The sequence below is a fragment of the Mesoplodon mirus genome, assembly GCF_964341445.2.
Source record: "Mesoplodon mirus genome assembly, chromosome: 3".
NCBI classification, from domain to species: Eukaryota; Metazoa; Chordata; class Mammalia; order Artiodactyla; family Ziphiidae; genus Mesoplodon; species Mesoplodon mirus.
In genome coordinates, this window is record NC_138978.1 from 107,095,986 (window position 1) to 107,118,748 (window position 22,763).

The following is a 22,763-nucleotide window of genomic DNA, read 5'->3' on the forward strand; positions in this document are numbered from 1 at the left end:
CCACCAGGGAAGCCCTCTTCTTTTCTTTAATACCCTGGTGGTCAGGTTATGGAGGTGGCCAAGAGAAGGCAGCGTGTTCTTTTTCCCTGTTCATAAGACTTGTAACCTTGAGCCCCTCTGACCTTTCTTTTTTTAACCTCTGCAAGTTAACAATCTACAAGAAACTTCTTTTAAGATATGAATTTTTCTTTCATCTAAAAAACAGAAAAAAAAGCCAAGAGTGAGTCAAGTCTGGATCTTTTTGTGTTTGTTTCCTTACAGCAGGCTTGGCCTGGAGGAACCCAACAAATTCTCCTGCCTTCAACTTGGCAACAGTTGCCTGGGGTAGCTCTACACAACTCAGTCCAGCCCACTGCAGTGATTCCAGAGGCCATGGGCAGTGGCCAGCAGCTCACAGACTGGAGGCAAGTGCCCTATGTTCCTCTCTGGGAGAATTTACAAGGGCAGATCCCTTAGGGAAGGACCACTTGAGGATTTGGTGAGACAGGAAGAAGGTAAAGGAAAGGAGAGATTTATCTCTGTGTGAAATCCTTGAAGAAAAGAATCCGTATCAGGCTAGGAGACAGAGTTATAAGAAAACTTTGAATACAGGAAAACAGTAGGTTCTAAGTTCAGGAATTATTTACTTCAGATTTAAAGAAAGTCTTATGCAATAAGAAACCATACAGTGAAAACCCCTAAAGCCTTATAATCCAGGTGCCCAACTATAATAATAAAACACAGCTTTATTTGGTTGTTTTAATTGCTTTTAGTACCTATTTCGTCCTGACTTCCCAGTGTTTTCAGCATTCATGCTTCTCTTTCTGATGATACAGGAATGCCCACTCTCATGGCAACCAGTACAGCACTATTATGCAGCAGCCATCCTTGCTGACTAACCATGTGACATTGGCCACTGCTCAGCCCCTTAATGTTGGCGTTGCCCATGTTGTCAGACAACAACAATCCAGTTCCCTCCCTTCAAAGAAGAATAAGCAGTCTGCTCCAGTCTCTTCTAAGTAAGTCTCTGTTAGGGCTGATAGTTAAAACTGCCAATTTGAAAGATATGTCGCCTGGCATTTAGAGTGTTGGAGTATAGACACTTTTGGTATGAGGCAGCAAGAAGCTGCCAAATTGAAAAGAGCTAACCTTCGGGCATGCATACAAAGGTGTTCTGGTTATGCTAATCCTCTCTGCTGCCACTTTGAATCCAGCCTTCTTTTGTCTGATGCTTTTATTTTTCTGCCCACTTCACAGAGTGAAATTTAACCATGGGGTAAAGGGCATACAAAAATAAAATCTATATTCTAATTTTGGTGTTCTTGTCCTGGAAACCCTGGCTAGAGTGGTTAGTTTATTTTTTATTGGAACTTTTATAGTTAAGTGTATTGGCTTAATGATTTGGTAAGAAGGAATCAAAGAGCAAATTGGAAAGAGTTCTGGGGAAAAGATATCTAGTTTTGGGGACCAAGCACTGAATGATCTTTCTTGTGACCTTTTCCTACAGGTCCTCTCTGGATGTTCTGCCTTCTCAAGTCTATTCTCTGGTTGGGAGCAGCCCCCTCCGTACCACATCTTCTTATAATTCCCTAGTCCCTGTACAAGATCAGCATCAGCCAATCATCATTCCAGATACTCCCAGCCCTCCTGTGAGTGTCATCACTATCCGCAGTGACACTGATGAGGAAGAGGACAACAAATACAAGCCCAATAGGTAAGGCAGGTGAATGGTTCCCTAGCTCTGTGGCTCCTGCCCTTGGTCTTAGTCTGTTGGCTTCACACAAGTGGCTCAATTTTGGCTATGAAAGGAAGGACTAAAAAGGGGTATTTAGGAAGCATGGCCATGGATGAGTGAGCCAGAACACTCAAGTTTCCATAACTGAGCATTGTCAAGTTTTCTGTAATATTATACATGTTCATCAGTTAAATCAGTCGTTCAGATACATTAGATGGAAGGTATAGATTACGTTGTCAGGCTATTCTGGCTTGGAATGCACATTATATACTACAGACATGATCCCCTGCCTTTAAGGAACTTTAGAGTCTGAAAACAGATACTGTAACAGAAGCACGTAAAAAATAATTAATTGGAACAAGTTGGTAGATATGAGATTATATGAAATTCGTGTAATTTTTTAATCTGAACAGACCTCTTTGGAAGAGGTAGAACTTTAAGTAGGGCTACCTTCTTTTCCCCCCTCTGCTATATGGTCATTCAGCTTACGAATTTAAGTACCAGATTATTTCCTCTTATCCCAGCACCTTAATCCAAGTCCTTAATTGGGCAGTTAACTAAGAGAGATAGGATACATTTAAGAACTGTGATACACACCTCTCTTGGTGTGAACATAGTCAGTTGCCTTGATTGTTCTGTGTTCTTCTTCATTGCGTTTTTGGTGTTAGGCATATAGAAGAGGCAATAACTCTACTTTTACCTGAGGAGGAAGGATTCACGCATGAAAGTAACTTAGGAGACTTAACAGAGTCATGTGTAAATGAAGTTTAAATGAACTTGAAAGAGTAACTTTAGAATGAAATACTTCAAAAGGGCTATTTACAAATGGCTATTTACAAATGGTAAATAGACTTGAAACTAAGTTTTGAAAGTGGTTATTGAACTGATTTGGGGAAGAAAAAAGTAAACTTTCCAGTGAAGAAAAGGGGCCTAGTACTGACAAAAATTATATAACCAGCAGGATTGCTTTGACCTGAGGCAAGCCTATTAAAAATTAAGGAAAAGGTAAAGTTAGTAAGGTAGGGATCATTTTGTGAAGAACCTTTTTTTAGAAACACCTATAGTGAGAAGTTTGATTAGATACAGTAAAGAACCATTTATAGTCTAGCAGGGTGATATGAAAATAAAGTGGTGTTTGAAGAATACTGGTGAAATAACTGCGAATGGGAACGGCTAAGCGGCAACATAGAATAGTTGCTAGAGGTGTGTACTTTGGAGTCATTCTGTCCTGGATCTGGATCCTGTCTTCACGACTTGCCACTTGTGTGACCTTGGTCAAGTTTCTTAATCTCCATCTCCTTCTGCCTCAGTTGCCTTATCTGCAAAACAGGGATAAAGTGCCTACTTCCTGGACGTGTTGTGAGGGTTCAGTGAGGTGTGTGCAGAGTGTACGAATAGTGCCTGGTGCGTAACAAGCACTCAGAAATTTGTTGCTGCCACTGTTGTTAATGTTCCTAGCATTGTGATTATCCTCATTTTTATTATGGGAAGACCAGGGACCATCAAAGAAACACTGCTAAAAGGGGGTTGGATTTTCATGTATTTTCTTCTCCTCAGCTCTGGCCTGAAGGCACGGTCTAATGTCATCAGTTATGTCACTGTCAATGATTCTCCAGACTCTGACTCTTCCTTGAGCAGCCCATATTCCACTGATACCCTGAGTGCTCTCCGGGGCAATAGTGGACCCCTTCCGGAGGGCCCCGGCAGAGCCGTGGGGGATGGCACTGGCACCCGCACCATCATTGTACCTCCACTGAAAACTCAGCTTGGTGACTGCACTGTAGCAACCCAGGCCTCAGGTGAGTTTCTTCACAGCTGGAGTTGAATGCTCCTTTGATGTGTGTATCTTTAGTATTTTGCTATAATCTATTTTTGCCAATGGTACAGACCAGTGGCATAGAGTTTTCCTAAAAATTGCCTAGTTCAGAAATCAGTTCCTTGTGATGTGAAATTATTTTTGGCCATCAGTTTATCTTCCTGTGTTTATTTTGCTTGGATCAATATAAAAGTGAGTTTGTAGACACAGTAATACACTCACTGTTGATGGGAGAAGGTAGATAACGACTTTTGTTAGATGGCAGGGAGGATTAACAGGCAGGTTTTTTTGCCACAGGTGATTCAGATTTGACAATCCAGAAATGAACGGGAACTGATAATATTAAAAGTGATTGCAAAAGTTTTTTTGGAAAACAATATGTACTTTAGGTCTTTTCTTGCCCAGTGGCACAGCAGTGATGCTTTTGTGGGTTGTATTATCAACCAAATTACCTCCATCTGTTTTGCTTTGTGAGATGCTGGTTTTAGGTTCCCTGGTTCAGTTATTGGGTAATGAAATGCTAACTGCAGTAACAAGCCCCGGTTTTCGTGGCTTAACATAATAGAAATTTATTTCTTAGTCATATGAGTTCCCAGTGCAGGTGCTCCTGGTTGGTAGGCCTGGCAGCGAGTTAAGGATCAGAGCCTTGGAATCCTCGGCATCCAGTCAGAAGGAGAAGGAAAGTATGGAGGAGGCACACACAGTTTTTAACCTCTTTAGCCCCGGAAATAGTGAAAACTCATCACATGGCCCCACCTAGAGGCAAGGGGGCCCAGAAAAATGTAGTCCTTGTCTAGGCAGCTCTTTTCCAGTGGCAACTCTATACACCAAAGGCGAGGACTGTGAAATTTTGGCATCAATATAGCCATCTCTTCGTACTTTTATAAATTAGTGTTTTACCATGAATTATAATACTGCCGAAGACATAAACAGTGTTCTAGTTTGAGGGTGACGTGTGGTTCTCCTCCTGAGAAGTAGACAACTGTCCATTGCAGACAGGGCAAAACTTCCTGATGCCAGGCTACTGAGAAACATTATTAGGAGCTCTGTCCACTATTGGGTCCAAAGAAAATAGGTTGCTCCACAAGTCACTGAATAAATGCTCCAGTTTTCCTAGTGGGACCACAGAAGAAAGCAAAATTTTGAAAATTGATCGTGCTTATATTCAGCTGCACTTTCTGCAGTTACTTAGAATTTGAAGACAGTGAATGCCCAAGAAGATATAATCTTGTCTTCCTTTAAACCCCTTTGACACCTAAACGTTCCTAAATATTACCAATATCTTACTCAGCTTCACATTGTCATTTCTGTACTTGTTTAATCCCTTCCTACATAAACTCTAGGCTCCTTGAGAGCAGGGACCGTGTCTTACTTGTGTTTATATTTCTAATAGTACCTTTCACATTACTGGAGATTAGATAATATTTACTGAAGTGAACCTTTTAAAGATCTTTATGGAGCTTTGTAGAAAAACAGAAAAGAAATGGATAATACAGTTTTTGTTCTTCTAGTGTAAATGTAATTGAGGAAATAAGATACACATGAAACCTTAACTCTTACAAACCTCATACAAACATGGACTGATTAATATGATGCCATCTGAGGTTTAGCTCAGTGATACTGAGTCCGTGTCTGCTCATAACTAAAGCCTGACCCTTTCTTAGGTCTCCTGAGCAGTAAGACCAAGCCAGTGGCTTCAGTGAGCGGGCAGTCATCTGGATGCTGTATCACCCCCACAGGATATCGAGCTCAGCGCGGGGGGACCAGCGCAGCACAGCCACTCAACCTTAGCCAGGTAAGCACTAGGGGCTGCTGCCTTCTGTTTGGGGCCCCCGCTATTGTTACTCCCTGGAGAACCCTGCTTCTGGCTGGACTGCTGAATAAAGCCAAATGAAGCCCCTTTTGTGTCAAACAATTTGGTGTTCCATGGCCTGTGTCATATCTGTATGTGCTGTGTCTCTTCATTCCCTCTGTAAATGTGTTCAGAATGTACATTCCAGGTTTTCCATCAGACCTCCCTAGTCTATCCTGGAAGATTAGAGAAATGTGTGGAATTTAGAAAGTGCTTAGGATGCTTTAGTTCTTGCCTGGTTCTGCACCACCACATGCATTGAGACCAGATTCTCTTTCTTTATCTCCTGGGTCATAAATAACCTGAGCCTTACACTGTTTACTTGAAGCAAGAGACAGTGAAAAAGCTTTCTGGATACTTAATCAACTGGTTCTAGTCTTACATGGTGCTTGAGTCTGGGATTTGGGGCTTTTTTCTCCCCATCTGATCCTCTGATGGGGTGGGGAGGGTCACTATTCTATTTGTGTTCACTTTTTCCTCAGCTGAAATTCTGGTGCTTGTATGATGTCTACTAGTAGTGAGAAAGTGTAAATATGAGGGTATAATTGTGTGGTTGTGCTGTGTGTGAGAGAGAGAGCGAGCACATGCAAGTGCAAATTCGAGTTAGTGCATGTGTCTTGGGCTCCACAATTCAAGAGGGATATGAAGGGATATGAAGAACTTAGAGGAGAGCAAGAGAAAACAATGGCAAAGGAAGAAAGGTTAGGAAAAATTCAGTCACTGACGCCAGAATAGGGCGAATTGAGTCGACAGTTATTTACTTGAAGGAGTGAGTAACCCTATGAACTCTTGATTTCCCCCTTTCCTCTGTCATACTTGAGAGCAGACTGCTGCTGTCTGGGCTGGGTTAGGGTCTATTCTGCCAGGAGGCAGAGGGATGGATGGCTCACTTCTGACAGCATTGTCAGTCTGGGAGATTCTATGCTATGGCAGCCCAGAAGCAGTATGAGTTAGAACCTCAACTCTCAAATTGGCCTTTGGTGCCCTGAGCCAGGGTGACCTCAAGATTCCTCACTCCCTTCTTCCTCCTTCCAGAACCAGCAGTCATCGTCAGCTCCAACCTCGCAGGAGAGAAGCAGCAACCCTGCCCCCCGCAGGCAGCAGGCGTTTGTGACCCCACTCTCCCAAGCCCCTTACGCCTTCCAGCATGGCAGCCCACTACATTCGACCGGGCACCCACACCTGGCCCCAGCCCCTGCTCACCTGCCAAGCCAGCCTCACCTGTATACGTATGCTGCCCCCACTTCTGCTGCTGCATTGGGTTCCACCAGCTCCATTGCTCATCTCTTCTCCCCGCAGGGCTCCTCAAGGCATGCTGCAGCGTATACCACCCACCCTAGCACTCTGGTGCACCAGGTCCCTGTCAGTGTTGGGCCCAGTCTCCTCACTTCTGCCAGCGTGGCCCCTGCTCAGTACCAACACCAATTTGCCACCCAGTCTTACATTGGGTCTTCCCGAGGCTCAACCATTTACACTGGATACCCACTGAGCCCTACCAAGATCAGCCAGTATTCTTACTTGTAGTTGGTGAGTGTGAGGGAGGAGGGGTCAGAGTTCTTAATGGGCTGTGATGAGCTCCTCCCTCACCCTCTCCTGAAACTCCTTAGCCAGCAACTTGCTCTGCAGGGGCCCACTGAAGCAGAAGGCTTTTCTCTGGGGAACCTGTCTCAGTGTTGACTGCATTGTTGTAGTCTCCCAAAGTCTGCCCTATTTTTTAATTCTTTATTTTTGTGACAGCATTTTTGGTATTTGGAAGAGCTCAGATGCCCATCGTCTGCAGTTACCAAGGAAGAGAGATCATTCTGAAGTTAACCTTTGAAAAATATTTTCTCTCTCTGACTTGATTTCTATAAATGCTTTTAAAAAACAAGTGAAGTTCCTCTTTATTTAACTTTATTTTATTGTAATTGCTGGTCAGAGGGAAAATGCTGATAGAAGAACTTGAAATCTGGTAACAAGAAAAGAAAAATCATTACTTTCTGCTTGTTTAAAAACCAAGACTTAATTGCTTATCTTAAGAGCAGCTTGCACAAGTCTGTATTTTACTATCTCGCATTTCTCCTCAAAATTTTACCTTTGCTAAGGGGACATTTAAGCTTACAGTGTTTTAATTTTGTTTTCATGTCATGTTATATTTAGTGGGAAATTGTTATTTTTGCAAAACTGGTTACATACTACTCTCTGTTACTGTTGGGATTCTCTCAGTTGCTCCTGTGTTTATTATTAAAGTAGTGTTAAAAAGGCAGCTCACCATTTGCTGGTAACTTAGGGTGAGAGAATCCATACCTACCGTGAAAGCACCAGGTATTCTTTCTAAATGAAGCCCTGTGCATTCTTTTTAAATTATTTTTAAAAAGTCCTTTCTCTCTGATTTAGCTTAAATTTTATTATTGGAAAAGCCATTAAGGTGGTTATTATTGTATGGTGGTAGTTGTTTTATTATATGCAAAATCTCTTTGTATTATGCGATACTGGCATTGATGAGCTTTGCCTAAAGGTTGTTGGCATTGATGAGCTTTGCCTGAATAGTAGTATGAATTTTCAATAATACACCTCTTTCTCTCTTTGCCTCAGCTCTCCCTTCATTCTATGTGATTTATTTGGGGAGAAAGCTAAAGGATCTGAAACCAGATAAGAAACGTTGTGTATAGCTTTTATACTTTAAAGTAGCTTTCTTTGTATGCCAGCAGCAAATTGAATGCTCTCTTATTAAGACTTATATAATAAGTGCATGTAGGAATTGCAAAAAATATTTTAAAAATTTATTACTGAATTTAAAAATATTTTAGAAGTTTTGTAATGGTGGTGTTTTAATATTTTGCATAATTAAATATGTACATATTGATTAGAAGAATATAACAAGCAATTTTTCCTGCTAACCCAAAATGTTATTTGTAATCAGATGTGTAGTGATTACACTTGAATTGTGTATTTAGTGTGTTTCTGATCCTCCAGTGTTACCCCGGAGATGGAATTGATGTCTCCATTGTATTTAAACCAAAATGAACTGATACTTGTTGGAATGTATGTGAACTAATTGCAATTATATTAGAGCATATTACTGTAGTGCTGAGTGAGCAGGGGCATTGCCTGCAAGGAGAGGAGACCCTTGGAATTGTTTTGCACAGGTGTGTCTGGTGAGGAGTTGTTCAGTGTGTGTCTCTTCCTTCCCTTTCTCCTCCTTCCCTTATTGTAGTGCCTTATATGATAATGTAGTGGTTAATAGAGTTTACAGTGAGCTTGCCTTAGGACGGACCAGCAAGCCCCCGTGGACCCTAAGCTGTTCACTGGGATTTATCAGAACAGGATTAATAGCTGTGTTGTGTATATGCATTGTTCTCAGTTTCCCTGCCGACACTGAAAAATAAAAACAGCAGCTTCTCTTTTTTACCGCCACCTCTACCCCTTTCCATTTTGGATTCTCAGCCGAATTCTCACAGAAGCATTTTCCCCATGTGGCTCTCTCACTGTGCATTGCTACCTTGCTTCTTTGAGAATTCGGGAAGCAGGTGAGAGGAGTCAAGCCAATATTAAATATGCATTTTTTTCTTTTTTCTTTCTTTTTTTTTTAAGTATGTGCAATCACTTTTAGATGAGATTTATTTTTTCCTTTTCCCATGTGGCAGTCCTTCCTGCAAATAGTTGATATTCCTAGTAAAATATTTGCTTGTTGAAAAAAACATGTAACAGATGTGTTTATACCAAAGAGCCTGTTGTATTGCTTCCCACATCCCCAATACTATGAGGAGGAGTTTTGTGAAGCCACTGGTGACAGGGAACTCAAAGAAAGGTTTCTTAGCTGGTGAAGAATATTTAGAAGGAACCAAAGCCTGTTGAGCCATCGGGCTTTTGAGGTTTCTTTTTAACAACTTGTGTATTCTTGGGGCCCTTCAAACTGTGAAAGTGTCCTTGTACTCTCAGCTCCTACACGGATCTGGGTCAAGTAGAGAGTACTGGGGATGGCAAAGTTCCTGCCCATTAAAGGTTTGGGGGAAGAAGGTTAACCCTAAGATGTAGACATGTTCCATCTGAACTGAAAATTACGTATTTGAGGGATAAGTCTAGGACTGGTTCTTTGTAGAGATGGTGTCAAGGAGGTGCAGGATGGAGATGGGAGATTTCATGGAGCCTGGTCGGCAAGCTCTGTACCAGGTTGAACACCGAGGAGCTGTCAAGGTATTTGGAATTTCTTCATTGTAAGGAGGAAGGGCTTTCAAGATGGGGCAGATAGTCAGTACAGCCTACCAGGAACATGTTGGTGTTTTCTACTTTTTTCTTTTTTAGCATTATTTTGGGTTTTCAGCACTATATTGGTCAAGATACCCAAGCAATTTGTATAGTTTCTGTCACTAGTGTTATACAGTTTTCTGGTCAGCGTGTGCAATCTTTGTGTCTCTTTTTGCCAAGCGCATTCTCATTTTCTTGCTCAAAGGCAGATCTAGTTTCTAATGGAAATATTTTTTGTTCCTTATCTTTACAAGGGATAAGATTTGTTGTTTTTGTAAGAAATGAGATGCAGGAAAAAAACACTCCACTCCTGCGCACCCTACCCCCCACCCCCAGTCCAGTAAGTGGATACCACTTAAGATAGAAGTCTTCACGGGGAGAAGACAATACCAAGAGCTTATATTGTTACCATAATCACCTTACTAGCAGTGTGTGGCTTTAAGAATTTTAGAGATCTTCAGTCTTAGTTTTGCAAATTGGCATTTCAGATTTACCAAGATAAAAATCCACCTGTGTCTGCTGAATGTGTATGTGCTCAGTGTGGCTTTAGATTCTGTCTCTGGGGCTTAACATTGCTGGCCCTGACAGGATGGGGGAAGCTCCAAGAATAAAGTGAGCAGCTGGCCCAGGTCACAGTGGCCTGACCTCAGACCAGCTTAAGGCTTTAAGTCCTGTCAGAACTTGTATTTCCAGCTTCTCCCCTTCAGGGTGAGAGAGAAAATGGGAAGGGTTAGGTACAGCCACTCTAGGCTCATCAGGACACTTGATCACTCCGGAGTTTTTAGTATCTTCCAGGAAGTGATACTATGGTCAGTGCTCAGCTAAAATCCCAGCCCCAGGAATGAGAACTCCCATTTAAACAGTTCTGACCATCCATCCATCCTCCACTAGAGGGGCTAAACTTGACTGCCCTTAGCCAGGCAAGCGCAGTAGTGTGTGTTTTATTCAGCATTATTATGCAAAAACCCACTGTTTAGGATGGTTTGTTTTAGGATAGGAAATTGCCTCTCAGTGACAGGAATGACCCAAGCCTGCTTCCTGTTTCAATTTTTTTTTTTAACTGATGGATGGTGCAGCATGTCTACATGGTTGTTTGTTGCTAAACTTTATATAATATGTGGTTTTGATTCAGCCTGAAAAATAATCTCACTACATGTAGCAGTACATTTTATGTACATTATATGTAACGTTAGTACTTCTGCTTTGAATCCTTGATATTGCAATGGAATTCCAAGTTTATTAAATGTATTTGATATGCTAGTTATTGTGTGCGATTTAAACTTTTTTTGCTTTCTCCCTTTTCTGGTTGTGCGCTTCCTTTTATGACAAGCCTCTAGAAACAGTTTCTGAGAATTACTGAGCTATGTTTGTAATGCAGATGTACTTAGGGAGTATGTAAAATAATCATTTTAACAAAAAGAAATAGATATTTAAAATTTAATACTAACTACGGGAAAAGGGTCCATTGTGTAAAAACATAGTTTATCTTTGGATTCAATGTTTGTCTTTGGTTTTACAAAGTAGCTTGTATTTTCAGTATTTTCTACATAATATGGTAAAATGTAGAGCAATTGCAATGCATCAATAAAATGGGTAAATTTTCTGATTCATGTGGCTGTTTATTCTTATAGGGGTACAAAGGGGATCAACAATTGGCATCTTTGGAGTGGCTAAATACATTGCATCTGAACGCCAGTAGAGTGTTAGAGACAACTTCATTCTTCATACAAATCTCCGCACCAGAAATAAACAGGGGTCGGTAGGGAATACTTCCCAAGAATGGAGTGTCCAGGGCCCTAACTTAAGATCATCTAGATCTGGCCCTTTGAAAGATGCAGAAACTTCTGACACAGGCTAATTAAACTTTGCTTCCTAGCATGTTCCACCAAACATCTAAAGTACCAGAATGCAAATAAGAATAACCACAAGACGATGCTATTTCCCCCTCCTTTCAGAAAGCTGCACTGTTAGAAGAATCGTTTTTTTTTTTCTTTTTATAGCATCTTTGTTGGAGTATAATTGCTTTACAATGGTGTGTTAGTTTCTGCTTTATAACAAGGTGAATCAGCTATACATATACATATATGCCCATATCTCCTCCCTCTTGCGTCTCCCTCCTACCCTCCCTATCCCACCCCTCTAGGTGGTCACGTCTCCCTGTGCTACACGGCTGCTTTCCACTAGCTGGCTATTTTACATTTGGTAGTGTGTATATGTCCATGCCACTCTCTTACTTCATCCCAGCTTACCTTTCCCCCTCCCCATGTCCTCAAGTCCAAGGAATAGTTTTTTTTCTTTTTTTTAGAGGAGGACTTTGGCTCAGATTTCTCTTAAGTGAGTGATTAAAGTAAAATTTCTCCTGATAAAGAATTAGAGATTTGTCTAGATTCATCACTGCGGGGCTCTGAATAAATGCTATGCTCATTTGACTTCTTTTGACGCATGTGTTTCAGGACAAGTCTATCTTACAGTGGCCATTAATATTATTTTTGGGCTCCTGTAGTCATAGTTGGGATATGGAAATGAGAAACATTTAGAAACACCCTTTTGGGCCATAACCAAGAGAAGTTATCAATAGTCTGTTCTCTCCCATTAGTAGGGAAGTCAGAGTACATTTATTTTGATTTAGACTGCAACATATATATTTTTCAGATTTTTTTTTCCTAAATAAATGAATGTAAAATTAGTGTGAATTCACTGGACACTCCCCAGTTTGGGTAAGAGAATATGCCTAGAAGCTTTCAGGCAAAGGAAGACTGTATATAGAAAGACTGCAGTCAGTCTCACTTCCAGATAATCAAGAATTAATTTACTAATTTCTCAATGACCTGTTTTGGGTTTTTTGGTTTTTGTTTTTTAGTTTTAATCTCAGATAGATTCTCTTTCTTAGGCTAAATCAGAGAGAGATTGGGATAGCCCCATAAGTAATTGGATAGTCCGTAGGGAAAGCTGCATTTTAATCATGAAGACCCTTGTAAATTCAATCTACTTGGCTTGCTTTGCGGGAAATTTTCCACTGGAGGTGAACTTGGTTTCCCTATTAATTCTGAGATGACACCAGGTGCTTAGCACAAGATGGCGCCAGTGAGCTGTAGAAGAAGGTACTACAGACTAGACCACTGTGGCCTTTTTTCCCACCCCTTCCCCTCAAACCTCATCTCCCCTGCTTCCAGCTTCCACTAAAGGCAGAAAACAATCCATGCTGTTATTGCTGGGAAAGGAAAGGATTTACGAAGGATGGTTCTTAAGTCAGCATTGGAAGCATTCTAAAGCAGGAATAGAGTTTGCTGGGTTTCCTCCGGAGCCTCTTGCCTCCCCCTGCTAGCTCCTTTTCCTGGGTGACTGCCCAGAAGGCCTTTGCCCTAGGATTTCCAATCTCCTTCTCCTCTCCTGGGGAGCCCACGGCCTAGGCGGGAGGCGGTTAAGCCTTCTGGCTGCTCTGCAATAGGGCCATCTGTGTTTGATCAATCCAAGCGGAAAGGAGGGGGTGGGGCCTGTAAAGAGACTGAAAGCATTCCAGAGTAGTGAGAGAGCCCTGAGATCCTGCAAGAGAGAAGGCACCGCCCCCAGCCCGGCCTCCAAAGCTAACCCGCCGGCTTGAGTGGAAGAGGCCGTGTGCACACGACTACACACTTGGTCTGCCCTGGCCCTACTCTCCCGTAGCCATGGGGCCCTGCACCCCGCTCCTTATCTTGTTCCTTTTGTCTTGGTCGGGACCCCTTCGAGGACAGCAGCACCACCTTGTGGAGTATATGGAACGCCGACTAGCTGCCTTAGAGGTAGGTGTCTCCTTTCTCTTCTGGCCCAGCCTGGAAGGATTCCACATCTCCTGTTGATTCACCCAGTTTGTCAGGGATGTGGGGTTGACAAATTAGGGCTCTTGTAAGAACCTACAGAAAACTCCATCTTTTAATAAGAGGATCCTCAAAATTGTAAGTCCTCCTCTTTCCCCACATACATAAAGCAATTCCAAAGCAAATAGACCTTTGTGTTTCACCCCTGGGATTAGATGGGATAAGGGAATAGAGTGGAAATGAGAGCTAGAATTGTGGGGATGCATCTCAGGACGAGCTGATGATTCTATTAAAAGTTGAAAGTTCTCAGAGAATCTGTAACTTTCTGCCTTTTTAACAGCTTGGAGTCTGTATCATCCTAATTCCCAAGAGGAGGATCGTATAATGGAGCAGAGATCCCTTCTCACCCTCATGCACTTAGACTGCCCTAGAGGCTCAAGAGAAGTCAGTGGCACTGCTCACAGCACGGCCGGAGGATGCAGAGTCGGGATTGGGGCCTAGATGGATCTTAGCTGAGCTCTTTGCACATTTTAGCACCTTGAACATTTGGTTTTCTCTCTGTGGAGGTTGAAGGGGACGCTGATGCCTGGCTGAGTTTGGCTTTTTCCCATTCCTGACTCCCTGGCTGGGCCTCTCCCTGCCTGGGAGTTGTAACCCTTCGGCCCTCCTTCCTGCTGCCCCATCCCTTTAGGAACGGCTGGCCCAGTGCCAGGACCAGAGCAGTCGGCACACTGCTGAGCTGCGGGATTTCAAGAACAAGATGCTGCCGCTGTTGGAGGTGGCCGAGAAGGAGCGGGAGGCACTCAGAACTGAGGCTGACACCATCTCGGGGAGAGTGGACCGTCTGGAGCGGGAGGTGGACTATCTGGAGACTCAGAACCCAGCCCTACCCTGTGTAGAGGTTGATGAGAAGGTGACTGGAGGCCCTGGGGCCAAAGGCAAGGGCAGAAGAAATGAGAAGTACGATATGGTGACAGGTAAGCAATCTGACACAGACCCCTGTATTCTTCCTTGGTCCTTTCCCTTTTTTCTCCTTATCCCAGTCCATTTGGCTCTATCTTCTAGAATCTGTTTTAGGGAAATCTCTGTACTATCAGGTTCATTAAGGAGAGTTTCTGGGGACCCAGGGCTCTGTGGTGCTCTTTTTCCCAATCCTCCATGAGAGTGGAGGCGTCCACTGGGCAAAGGCCCACTGTTCTCCAAATAGCCCACCCTGGGGAGTTCCTGCAGTGAGCATCTAACTCTTGCCTGTTTTTCCTTGTCCTGTGCTTTTCTCCTTTCCCACCAGACTGTGGCTACACAATCTCTCAGGTGAGATCAATGAAGATCCTGAAGCGGTTTGGTGGCCCAGCTGGTCTGTGGACCAAGGATCCACTGGGGCCAGCAGAGAAGATCTACGTGTTAGATGGGACCCAGAATGACACAGCCTTTGTCTTCCCAAGGCTGCGTGACTTCACCCTTGCCATGGCTGCCCGGAAAGCTTCCCGAGTCCGGGTGCCCTTCCCCTGGGTAGGCACAGGCCAGCTGGTATATGGTGGCTTTCTTTACTATGCCCGGAGGCCCCCTGGAGGACCTGGAGGGGGCGGTGAGTTGGAGAACACTTTGCAGCTCATCAAATTCCACCTGGCAAACCGAACAGTGGTGGACAGTTCAGTGTTCCCAGCAGAGGGTTTGATCCCCCCGTACGGGCTGACGGCAGACACGTACATAGACCTGGCGGCTGATGAGGAGGGCCTTTGGGCTGTCTATGCCACCCGGGAGGACGACAGGCACTTGTGTCTGGCCAAGTTAGACCCGCAGACACTGGACACAGAGCAGCAGTGGGACACACCATGTCCCAGAGAGAATGCTGAGGCTGCCTTTGTCATCTGTGGGACCCTATACGTTGTTTATAATACCCGCCCTGCCAGTCGGGCCCGCATCCAGTGCTCCTTTGATGCCAGTGGCACCCTGACCCCTGAAAGGGCAGCACTCCCTTATTTCCCCCGCCGATATGGTGCCCACGCCAGCCTCCGCTATAACCCCCGAGAGCGCCAGCTTTATGCCTGGGATGATGGCTACCAGATTGTCTATAAGCTGGAGATGAGGAAGAAAGAGGAAGAAGTTTGAGGGAACTAGTCTTGTTTTTTGAATCTCTTTCACCTCCATACATTTATATCCCGACTAAATTTCCTGCTCGTCATTCCGGGCAAGTTGTGATTCACATCTCATATTTTCAGCCAATGGAAGCCAAATTCTCATTGCCCCTTCATTTCACATGGGACTCCAGATCTCGAGGAATCCTTTTAGAGCTAAAAGAGAGAAAGCCCTAAATGTTCACTCCTCTCTTGCCCCATGACAACAGATTTCAGGCCGGTGAAAGATGAGCCAGTTCCAGAGCTCTGACCCTTATACATATGGGGGCAACCCCAGTGAACAGGCAACAGAATATTTCTTGCCTCAGTGCGAGTCAGGGGAGAGAGGGCTAGGAGGAGATGTTAGACTCTGCTCTCTCTCCCTTCTCCCTTCAGTGCCCTAGAGGATGGGACTCGTTCTGTACTGCAGCGTTTTGCATTAAAAGGAAAATCCACTGCTCCTTGCCTGTGTTTGTTTGGGGTAGCCCTCAGATCAGATTTCTCCCCGTGATCGTCCATCTTCTCTGCCCCATCCCCGCCCCTTAAGCTGCATTAGGGACTTGGCTGGGCTCCCTTGCCTAGCGAGAGGGGCTTCTCCAGTTTCAGACTTCACTGGGAGGTGCCTGGGGAGGCGGCAGAATCCCAGCACTTCCAGAGGCTGGGGCGAAAGCCCCTGGTGCCCACCGTCCTCCGCAGCAGCCCTCCCAGAACCACCAGCAGCACCGCCCCTCCGGCCGCGAGACTGGGGCCCAGGGGCACAGCTTCCAATTCCAATTCTCCGAGGGTTTGATGCAGACAGTGGGTTTTAGTCACACTGAAGTCGAATGTGGAAACCAGAGCCCTGAATGCGTGAGGGTTCTGTAAGAACTTTAAGTCTCACCCGTGAAGTGGACTCTGCCCCCAGGACCGAACCCCATTCCCATCTCCAGCATCAAGCTCATCACCAGGGCCAGGTTGCACAATCGCGCTTGGTCTGAACCGCTCTGATTTTCCTGCTGCCACGGCGTCTGTGGTTTGGGCGAGGAGGAGGGGCAGTGACCACGTCCCAGATGTTAGTCTTGCCAGTTTCCCAACACATTCCTCCCACCACCCTCCTCACATACCTACCCCAGTCCTGGAACCTGGCTGAAGTCTGTCCAGAAGTCCTGGAAACTTAACCCTTTCCTGCCTAGCACTCTGGCCTCTGGGCTGCAATTGCAGAAGGCCATCTGGGGAAGGGAGAAGGGAGAAAGAACAGGAGGAGACCCCGGTTTCGGACTCCAGTCTCTAGGCATCTGCTGAGCTCTGTACCAGGCCCCACTCCAGCCTCATCCTCATGTCCAACACTCCGGAGCAAGGCCATCTGATGGACAAGATCCACTGCTTAGACCGTGAAGTTGACCTCAAGCAGCCCTGGGAGTCCTCCTGGTTATTTACCCCTTGCGGGGGAGGGGAAAGGGACCCGGTCTTCTCCCCCCCACCCCCTCCCCCACCCCCAGGGTAGGGTGGATCAGTCAGGACCCTGTGATCCTCCTTTTGTCTTCTTCTCTTCCCTCCCCAGGCAGAGCTGCTCCTGACGTAGGTTGGCGACGCAGGGGAAATGAAAGGCAGTGAAGCACCTCACAAAGGCGCTATTGTGGGGAGCCTGGGCGGGTGGAGGCTCGCTCCCATTCAGTTCTCTCTAATATGGGGCCGGCAGCAGTAATCACCGCCTGTCAGCCCACAGAGGGGTCTGCCCACGGAACATCTGGCTCAGCTCTAGCAGCGCGTGGTTCGCTGAGGAGGGCGTGGAGGAGGGAGGGAGTTCTCAGTGGAGGCCTGGGCAAGAGGGGGCCAGGCCCCCAGGAGGGGTGTGTGGGGACGTGCACACATGGGGGGGCTCGTCTCCTTAGTGTGACACCACTGTGTGAGAGGGTGAGGCCCCGCCTGTAGAGGCATCTTGATCCAGCACCAATTGCCAGAAACGGCTTGTTGACGACCCTGAGGAGGGAATAGCTTGGCGTCTCTGTGTGTAGATGATGTCAGTGTGAGGAGTGAGTCCCAACACCGGGTCCTTCCACCTCACAACGTGTGTGCCTGTCTTTGTGGCATCTTTTTTTCCCTGGTTCCTCAACGAGGGAAGACGCAGCTTTTTTTTTTTTTTCTTTTTTTCCCTGGTTCCTCAACGAGGGAAGACGCAGCTTGTTTTTTTTTTTTTCTTGCTTAAAATTTCTTTGGAAAAGTTCACTCAGACTTTTCTGAAAAGGCAGAAATCTCCGGGGCCTTGTCACTTACTACTTTTTCCTTTTTGTTTTTTCTTTTTTTGGCTTGTGTACAATAGCTAGTGCTATTTTGGAAGCGTTTTAGAAGGTGAGTGGAACTGTGTGGGCAGATCCAGTGAACTGTCCAAATTCATTAAGCTTAATTATCTGCTGCTCAAGGAGAGAGCCTCCGTGGCTGAATCCTGTCATCAAAAAGCAGCCTCACTGCTCCTTCTCAGACCCTCCATAACATGTCACTTGACAGAAACAGGTATGACCTCTGGTTTGAGTTGACAGTGGGAAGACAGTGGGAAGCAGAGACCCTATGGGGTAAAAAGGCGCTAAGAGTCCAAAGAGAAGTTCCACGTGTGCCCCCAACACCTGGCCCTAAGACAGTAAAAGCCAGGGATGGGGTTGTAGGAATAGCGTCAAGAAGCAGGAAGGGCCACTGCTGTGGGGACAGCTGTCTGCCAGACCTTTGGTCCAGGCACTGCCTCTCTGTCACAAGGCAGGGTTGAGAGGGCTCCCTTTACCCCTACTCTGCCCTCAGAAGTCCCCACCCTGACTTCCCAGCCCTCCTGTTTTGTTCTCAATATCCTTTCCTCCCTGGTGCTGGTCTTTGCGTCTGCCCGTGAGAGAAAGGAACGTGTTCACCTTGTCATTTTCATCAGGGAACCAGAGCCAATGTTGTCAGAGCCCCAGATGGTGGCGGAGGGAGAGGGCAGAGATATATAAGGAACGAAGTTGTTGATTCAGCTGTCAGTGCTTCCTCTGGAATCGGGCTCTGAGCTAAACAGGAACCAGAGGCCTTTGCCTCTTCCTCCTCCTCCAGCCTCAGATTTTCTGGATTCCTTCTCATTCCTCTCCTTGTACAGGTGCCCTTCCCCGAGACGCCTGGAAGCATCCCCTTCTACTGCTCCACATTTCTCTACCTGCTTTAGGTCAAAATGTGCCCATTTTGAGAGCTCTTGAGACTGTTCTGGTATTTCTCCCAGCCTGCAGGATGGGTCTCTTGAGCCTCTCTGTGGCTGCCTCGGCAGTGCGGTCTCTGCTCCAGGAGGGCTGTTTCCGTCCTTCAGCCAGAGGGCAGGGGCCGTCCTTCCGCCCTTCACCCCTCTCTGCAGCTGCAGCCTCTCTTTCTCCTCTGCCCCAGCAGCCTGGACGCGTCTTCCTTTGCTACCTCCAGCCACCAAGGCTGGTAAGCTTTCCTCTGCCTGCTCTTTAACTTCTGCTCTCACAATGCAGAGCTTAAAAGATGAAATCTTTATTTATGGATTTAATAACTCCACAGAAGAATTATAAATGTGGAAGCCAGTGTATTCCTTTAAAGGGCAGAATGAGAAGGTAAAAACGAAGACCTCTCAGCACCCTCTCTCCAGAACATGGGTCTGACAATATCTGGAGTTGGACACATCTCCAGAACACTCCAGCCTGACCTCTGGGGTCATGACCTCCAGCTTCCCCAGCTCCACCTTCTCTGAGAACGGACAGCCTTCCTTCCCATCCATAGCCGTGTGGCCCAAGGGGAACAAATCAGATTCTCTCTCCTGGGGATTTAGAATTGCAGATCAGAGATGTTAGGTCTGAGAGAGTGTCTGGAAGCATCTTTTTGCCCTGCTACGGAGAGACAGTGAGAGCCAGACTGCAGAGGGAAAAGAATGAGGAGACACCAGACAGAAGCAAAGACAGGAGAGGAGTGAGGGGTGACTGATCAGGGCCTGTGTGCATGTCTGATCTCAAACCAGCTCTCCTGTGGTCCCAGTACATTGCTAGCCCTTGGGTTCTACAAAATGCCTGAATCCTTAAACTAAATACTCCCTTTTCTTGTTGGTTTGTGTTTATTTTTTTGCTCAAGTTAATATGAGTAGGTTTCTGTTTCCTACAACCCAAATCCGACTCCTCATCTACACCTTACCTTCCCACCAAAAAAATCACCCCATCCGCTGGACGGCCGGGCACATGGCCTTCAGCCTTTAGAGTGTTCCTCCCTGCCCATGACCTAGAGGACTCACTAGAATAATGAAGAATCTGTGCAGGCCTGTCCTGAATCATTGTACCACGGGTCGCCACACCACTCATCCTCCGCGACACCCCACAGACCGCAGCTCACTTACCCTCTCCTGTTCTGGCCCCTCATGGTGTGGCGTTTCTTTCTCCATGGTAGCTTGTAGCACAGTGTTCTCTGAGGCAACCTGACATAACTTTAGGGTCTGGCAAGGTTGGAGTCAGAGCTCCTGGGGTGAGAGTCTGCCTCTGCTACTTACTGCTCTGATACCTTGAGCAAGTTACTTAATACCTTATCTATAAGGTAATAATATCTGCCAAACAGGATTGTTGCTGTGAGGATTAGAGATGGTATATGCCAACTCTTTGGCAGTGCAGACAATCTGAATGTAGTTCTCAAGCCCCACTTCCTTTGGGACGCTTTTCTGGCTGTTCTCAATCCCACCTGACAGGGTCAGGGGCCTTTCCTCTGGGCCCTGATTTACCCTGTGTGCATTCCAGTTGGAGCCGGTACAACTGTGTGTTGTGTCTTGCTCATCTTTGTGTCCCCAGAGCCTAACCCAGAGCCTAGCTCAGAGACGGGACTCAATAAATACTTTTATCATGCTCCCCCAGGATGACTGTGAACCCTTGGAACTCTGGGCAGATTTGTCTCCTAACTCAGGGCCTAACTCAGACCAGCAAGCAGTAAATGTTCTTGGTGACATTTTTCAATTCAGCTGGACAAAGACAAGCTACAGATAAAAACAGAAAGCAGTCTCTCTTCAACTGCAGAACGTGTTGGCCTTCCCACAGTGACGATTTCTAGCTCCTACATCTAAGGGGAACGTCTCAAAGTAGGTCAGCACAGCTAAGCCCTGTGGCCATGGGGGAGGAAGGCAATAAAACTCCGGAAGGAAGTCAGTGGGAAGACCTTTGTTGTTCAGCATCTGGTTCACAGCAGGGGTTGTGGAGTAGTTAAGTCTGTTTCCACCCTGGCCCTGCCACTTGCTACCAAGTTACTTCTCTGTGAGCCTCGGTTTCTTCATCTATGTATGATGTAGAGAATACCAATTCCACAGATTGCTGTGAGAATTAAGCGAGGTAATCCCTGTAAAGCAGTAAACCAATGTCTGGCACATAGTAGGTGCTCAGTAAATATTATTATTGTTATTGTTATCAATATCATCTTGATTGCAGGAGTCTTTTCATGCTTTTTATCTCCTCGGATCCTTTCAACAATTCTGTGAGACAGGCAATTCTCAGGAACCCGAGGATTATAAGAGATTTAATGATTTAATGATTTAATGATTCGTCTAAGATTGCAGAGCTAATAAGTGTAGTGGGGCCAGAACCTTGGAGGCTGTGTGGAGGAGCGGGGAGAACTGGAGCTCTGAACACAAGCTGAGTTCAAATCGTTGCTCAGCCGCCCGCTGGCCAGGTAATCCTGGGCAAACCAATGCTCTGAGAGTCTGAGCGTCAAAGGCTTGTTGTGATGGATGGGTGGACTAGTGTGTGTAAAATATCTAGCAGAGCATCCAGAACAATAAAGTTGCTCACGACATGCTCATTCCCAGGCCTGTGACTTGCTGTCTCATATTGGACAGTACACTGCTGAACATCTCTGTTTGGTGATCAACCCTCTGTCCTGATCCAGTGGCTCTCTGGCAGCCTTCTCTCTCCATTTGTACATTATCTACAAGAAGGCAGGACACCTGTTTCCCAACATAATCTGTACATTATCAGTAATAGCGGGGTTGACAGGTGTCCTGTGCCAGGGGTGAGGGAAGAAAGCAGGCTGTGTGGGAACATCCCCGCCTCTTCTCTGTGCCTGTACCAACTCCACCAGCAGTGGTGTGTGTGTTTGGTGTTTGGTTTTCTTTCTTTTCTTTTCTTTTCTTTTTGAAATATAGTGCTCCCAAGCTGCCTTTTTCCTTCTACCACGTTTTCTCTCTCAGAGATATTCTAGTTGTTCAGCATGTGTCCCTAGTAGCCATCACTATTGACTTTTTGGATTTATCTTGCTGTTGATCTTGCTGTTGACTTTGCCAGATCCTTTGATGCCGTTTTGGTTGCACTTGGTCTTACAGATATTTATTACTGTCCAGTTGCACATGATTTTTGTTTTGTGGCTGCTGAATATTGTATTCCAGGCCTGTAAATCCAGGCAGCTGTCAAATGCATGAGCTGTTCTCCATCTAGTCTGCTTGCCCTTTTGGAGGAAGGAAGACAGTGTGGAGAGAGCACAGGGGTGGGAGGAAGAAGACCTTTCTATTTCAGTGTGACTGGTTCATGTGGCTGAGTGTCCTGGCTTTGCTCCTCATTAACTGTGTGACCTTGAGTCAGATGCTAACCTCTCTGAGTCTCAGTGCTCATCTGCAAAATAAGATTATGTTACCTGGATTACCATCTTGTAGGACTGTGGAAGTTCAAGTCGTAATGCATAAAGCTTTTAGGACCTCCAGGAAGGAATCTTAGGAATCACTGAGTTTAGCTCCCTCATTTTACAATTGAAGAAATTGAAGTCCAGAGAGCCTTTTGAGGGCAGGGACCATACCTTATTCATCTTTCTATCCTGGGGATACAGACAGAGTTAGGTGCATACTGGGTGTCCAACAAATATTTTGTAAATGAGCTGAGCAATCAGCTCGCAGTGACATGTCTATGATTTAACCTCTCGATGACTCAGGGTTATCAACATCAATTACTGTACTGTGCCTCTGTGCCCTGATGCCTTCAGAACCAATTATGCTGTGTAGGATGTGGCTATGATGCTTCTCTTCTTTGTGTGTCTCCTCTCTCCTCCCGCACTGTCGCCTGTCAGTTTACCTTGTAGCCTTTGGATCCATTCTGAGAAATCTCCCTCACTGTTTCCAGTTGGCTGTCCACTCAGGCTGGGACAGAACAAGAGTTAAAGGGCTTTGAAAGATGTAAAGTTGGCACACAGGCCAGGTACCTTTACTGGCATCACAAAGACTGTGGCAGAGTATTCCACAGACTAGAAGCATAGCCTATTTTAATCTGGAAGAGGCCTTAATGTCATC

At 45.6% G+C, this 22,763-nt stretch overlaps 2 protein-coding genes across 2 annotated transcripts in view; both read left to right on the forward strand.

Moving 5' to 3' along the window:
* HIPK1 (homeodomain interacting protein kinase 1) overlaps nt 1-11,215 on the forward strand; it is a 50,243-nt gene extending 39,028 nt beyond the window's left edge. Inside the window, exons 11-16 of the mRNA XM_082614947.1 lie at nt 262-404; nt 816-998; nt 1,487-1,693; nt 3,272-3,513; nt 5,195-5,325; nt 6,418-11,215. Coding sequence (XP_082471073.1) covers nt 262-404; nt 816-998; nt 1,487-1,693; nt 3,272-3,513; nt 5,195-5,325; nt 6,418-6,906 — 1,395 coding nt within the window. The 3' untranslated portion in view covers nt 6,907-11,215. The remainder of the gene's footprint in view (nt 1-261; nt 405-815; nt 999-1,486; nt 1,694-3,271; nt 3,514-5,194; nt 5,326-6,417) is intronic.
* Nucleotides 11,216-13,164: 1,949 nt separating this feature from the next.
* Nucleotides 13,165-15,975, forward strand: OLFML3 (olfactomedin like 3). The gene is made up of 3 exons (XM_082615940.1): nt 13,165-13,388; nt 14,095-14,380; nt 14,692-15,975. The coding sequence occupies exons 1-3, from the start codon at nt 13,275-13,277 to the stop codon at nt 15,510-15,512; spliced, it is 1,221 nt and encodes a 406-aa protein (XP_082472066.1). The 5' UTR covers nt 13,165-13,274; the 3' UTR covers nt 15,513-15,975.
* The last annotated feature ends 6,788 nt before the right edge of the window (nt 15,976-22,763 follow it).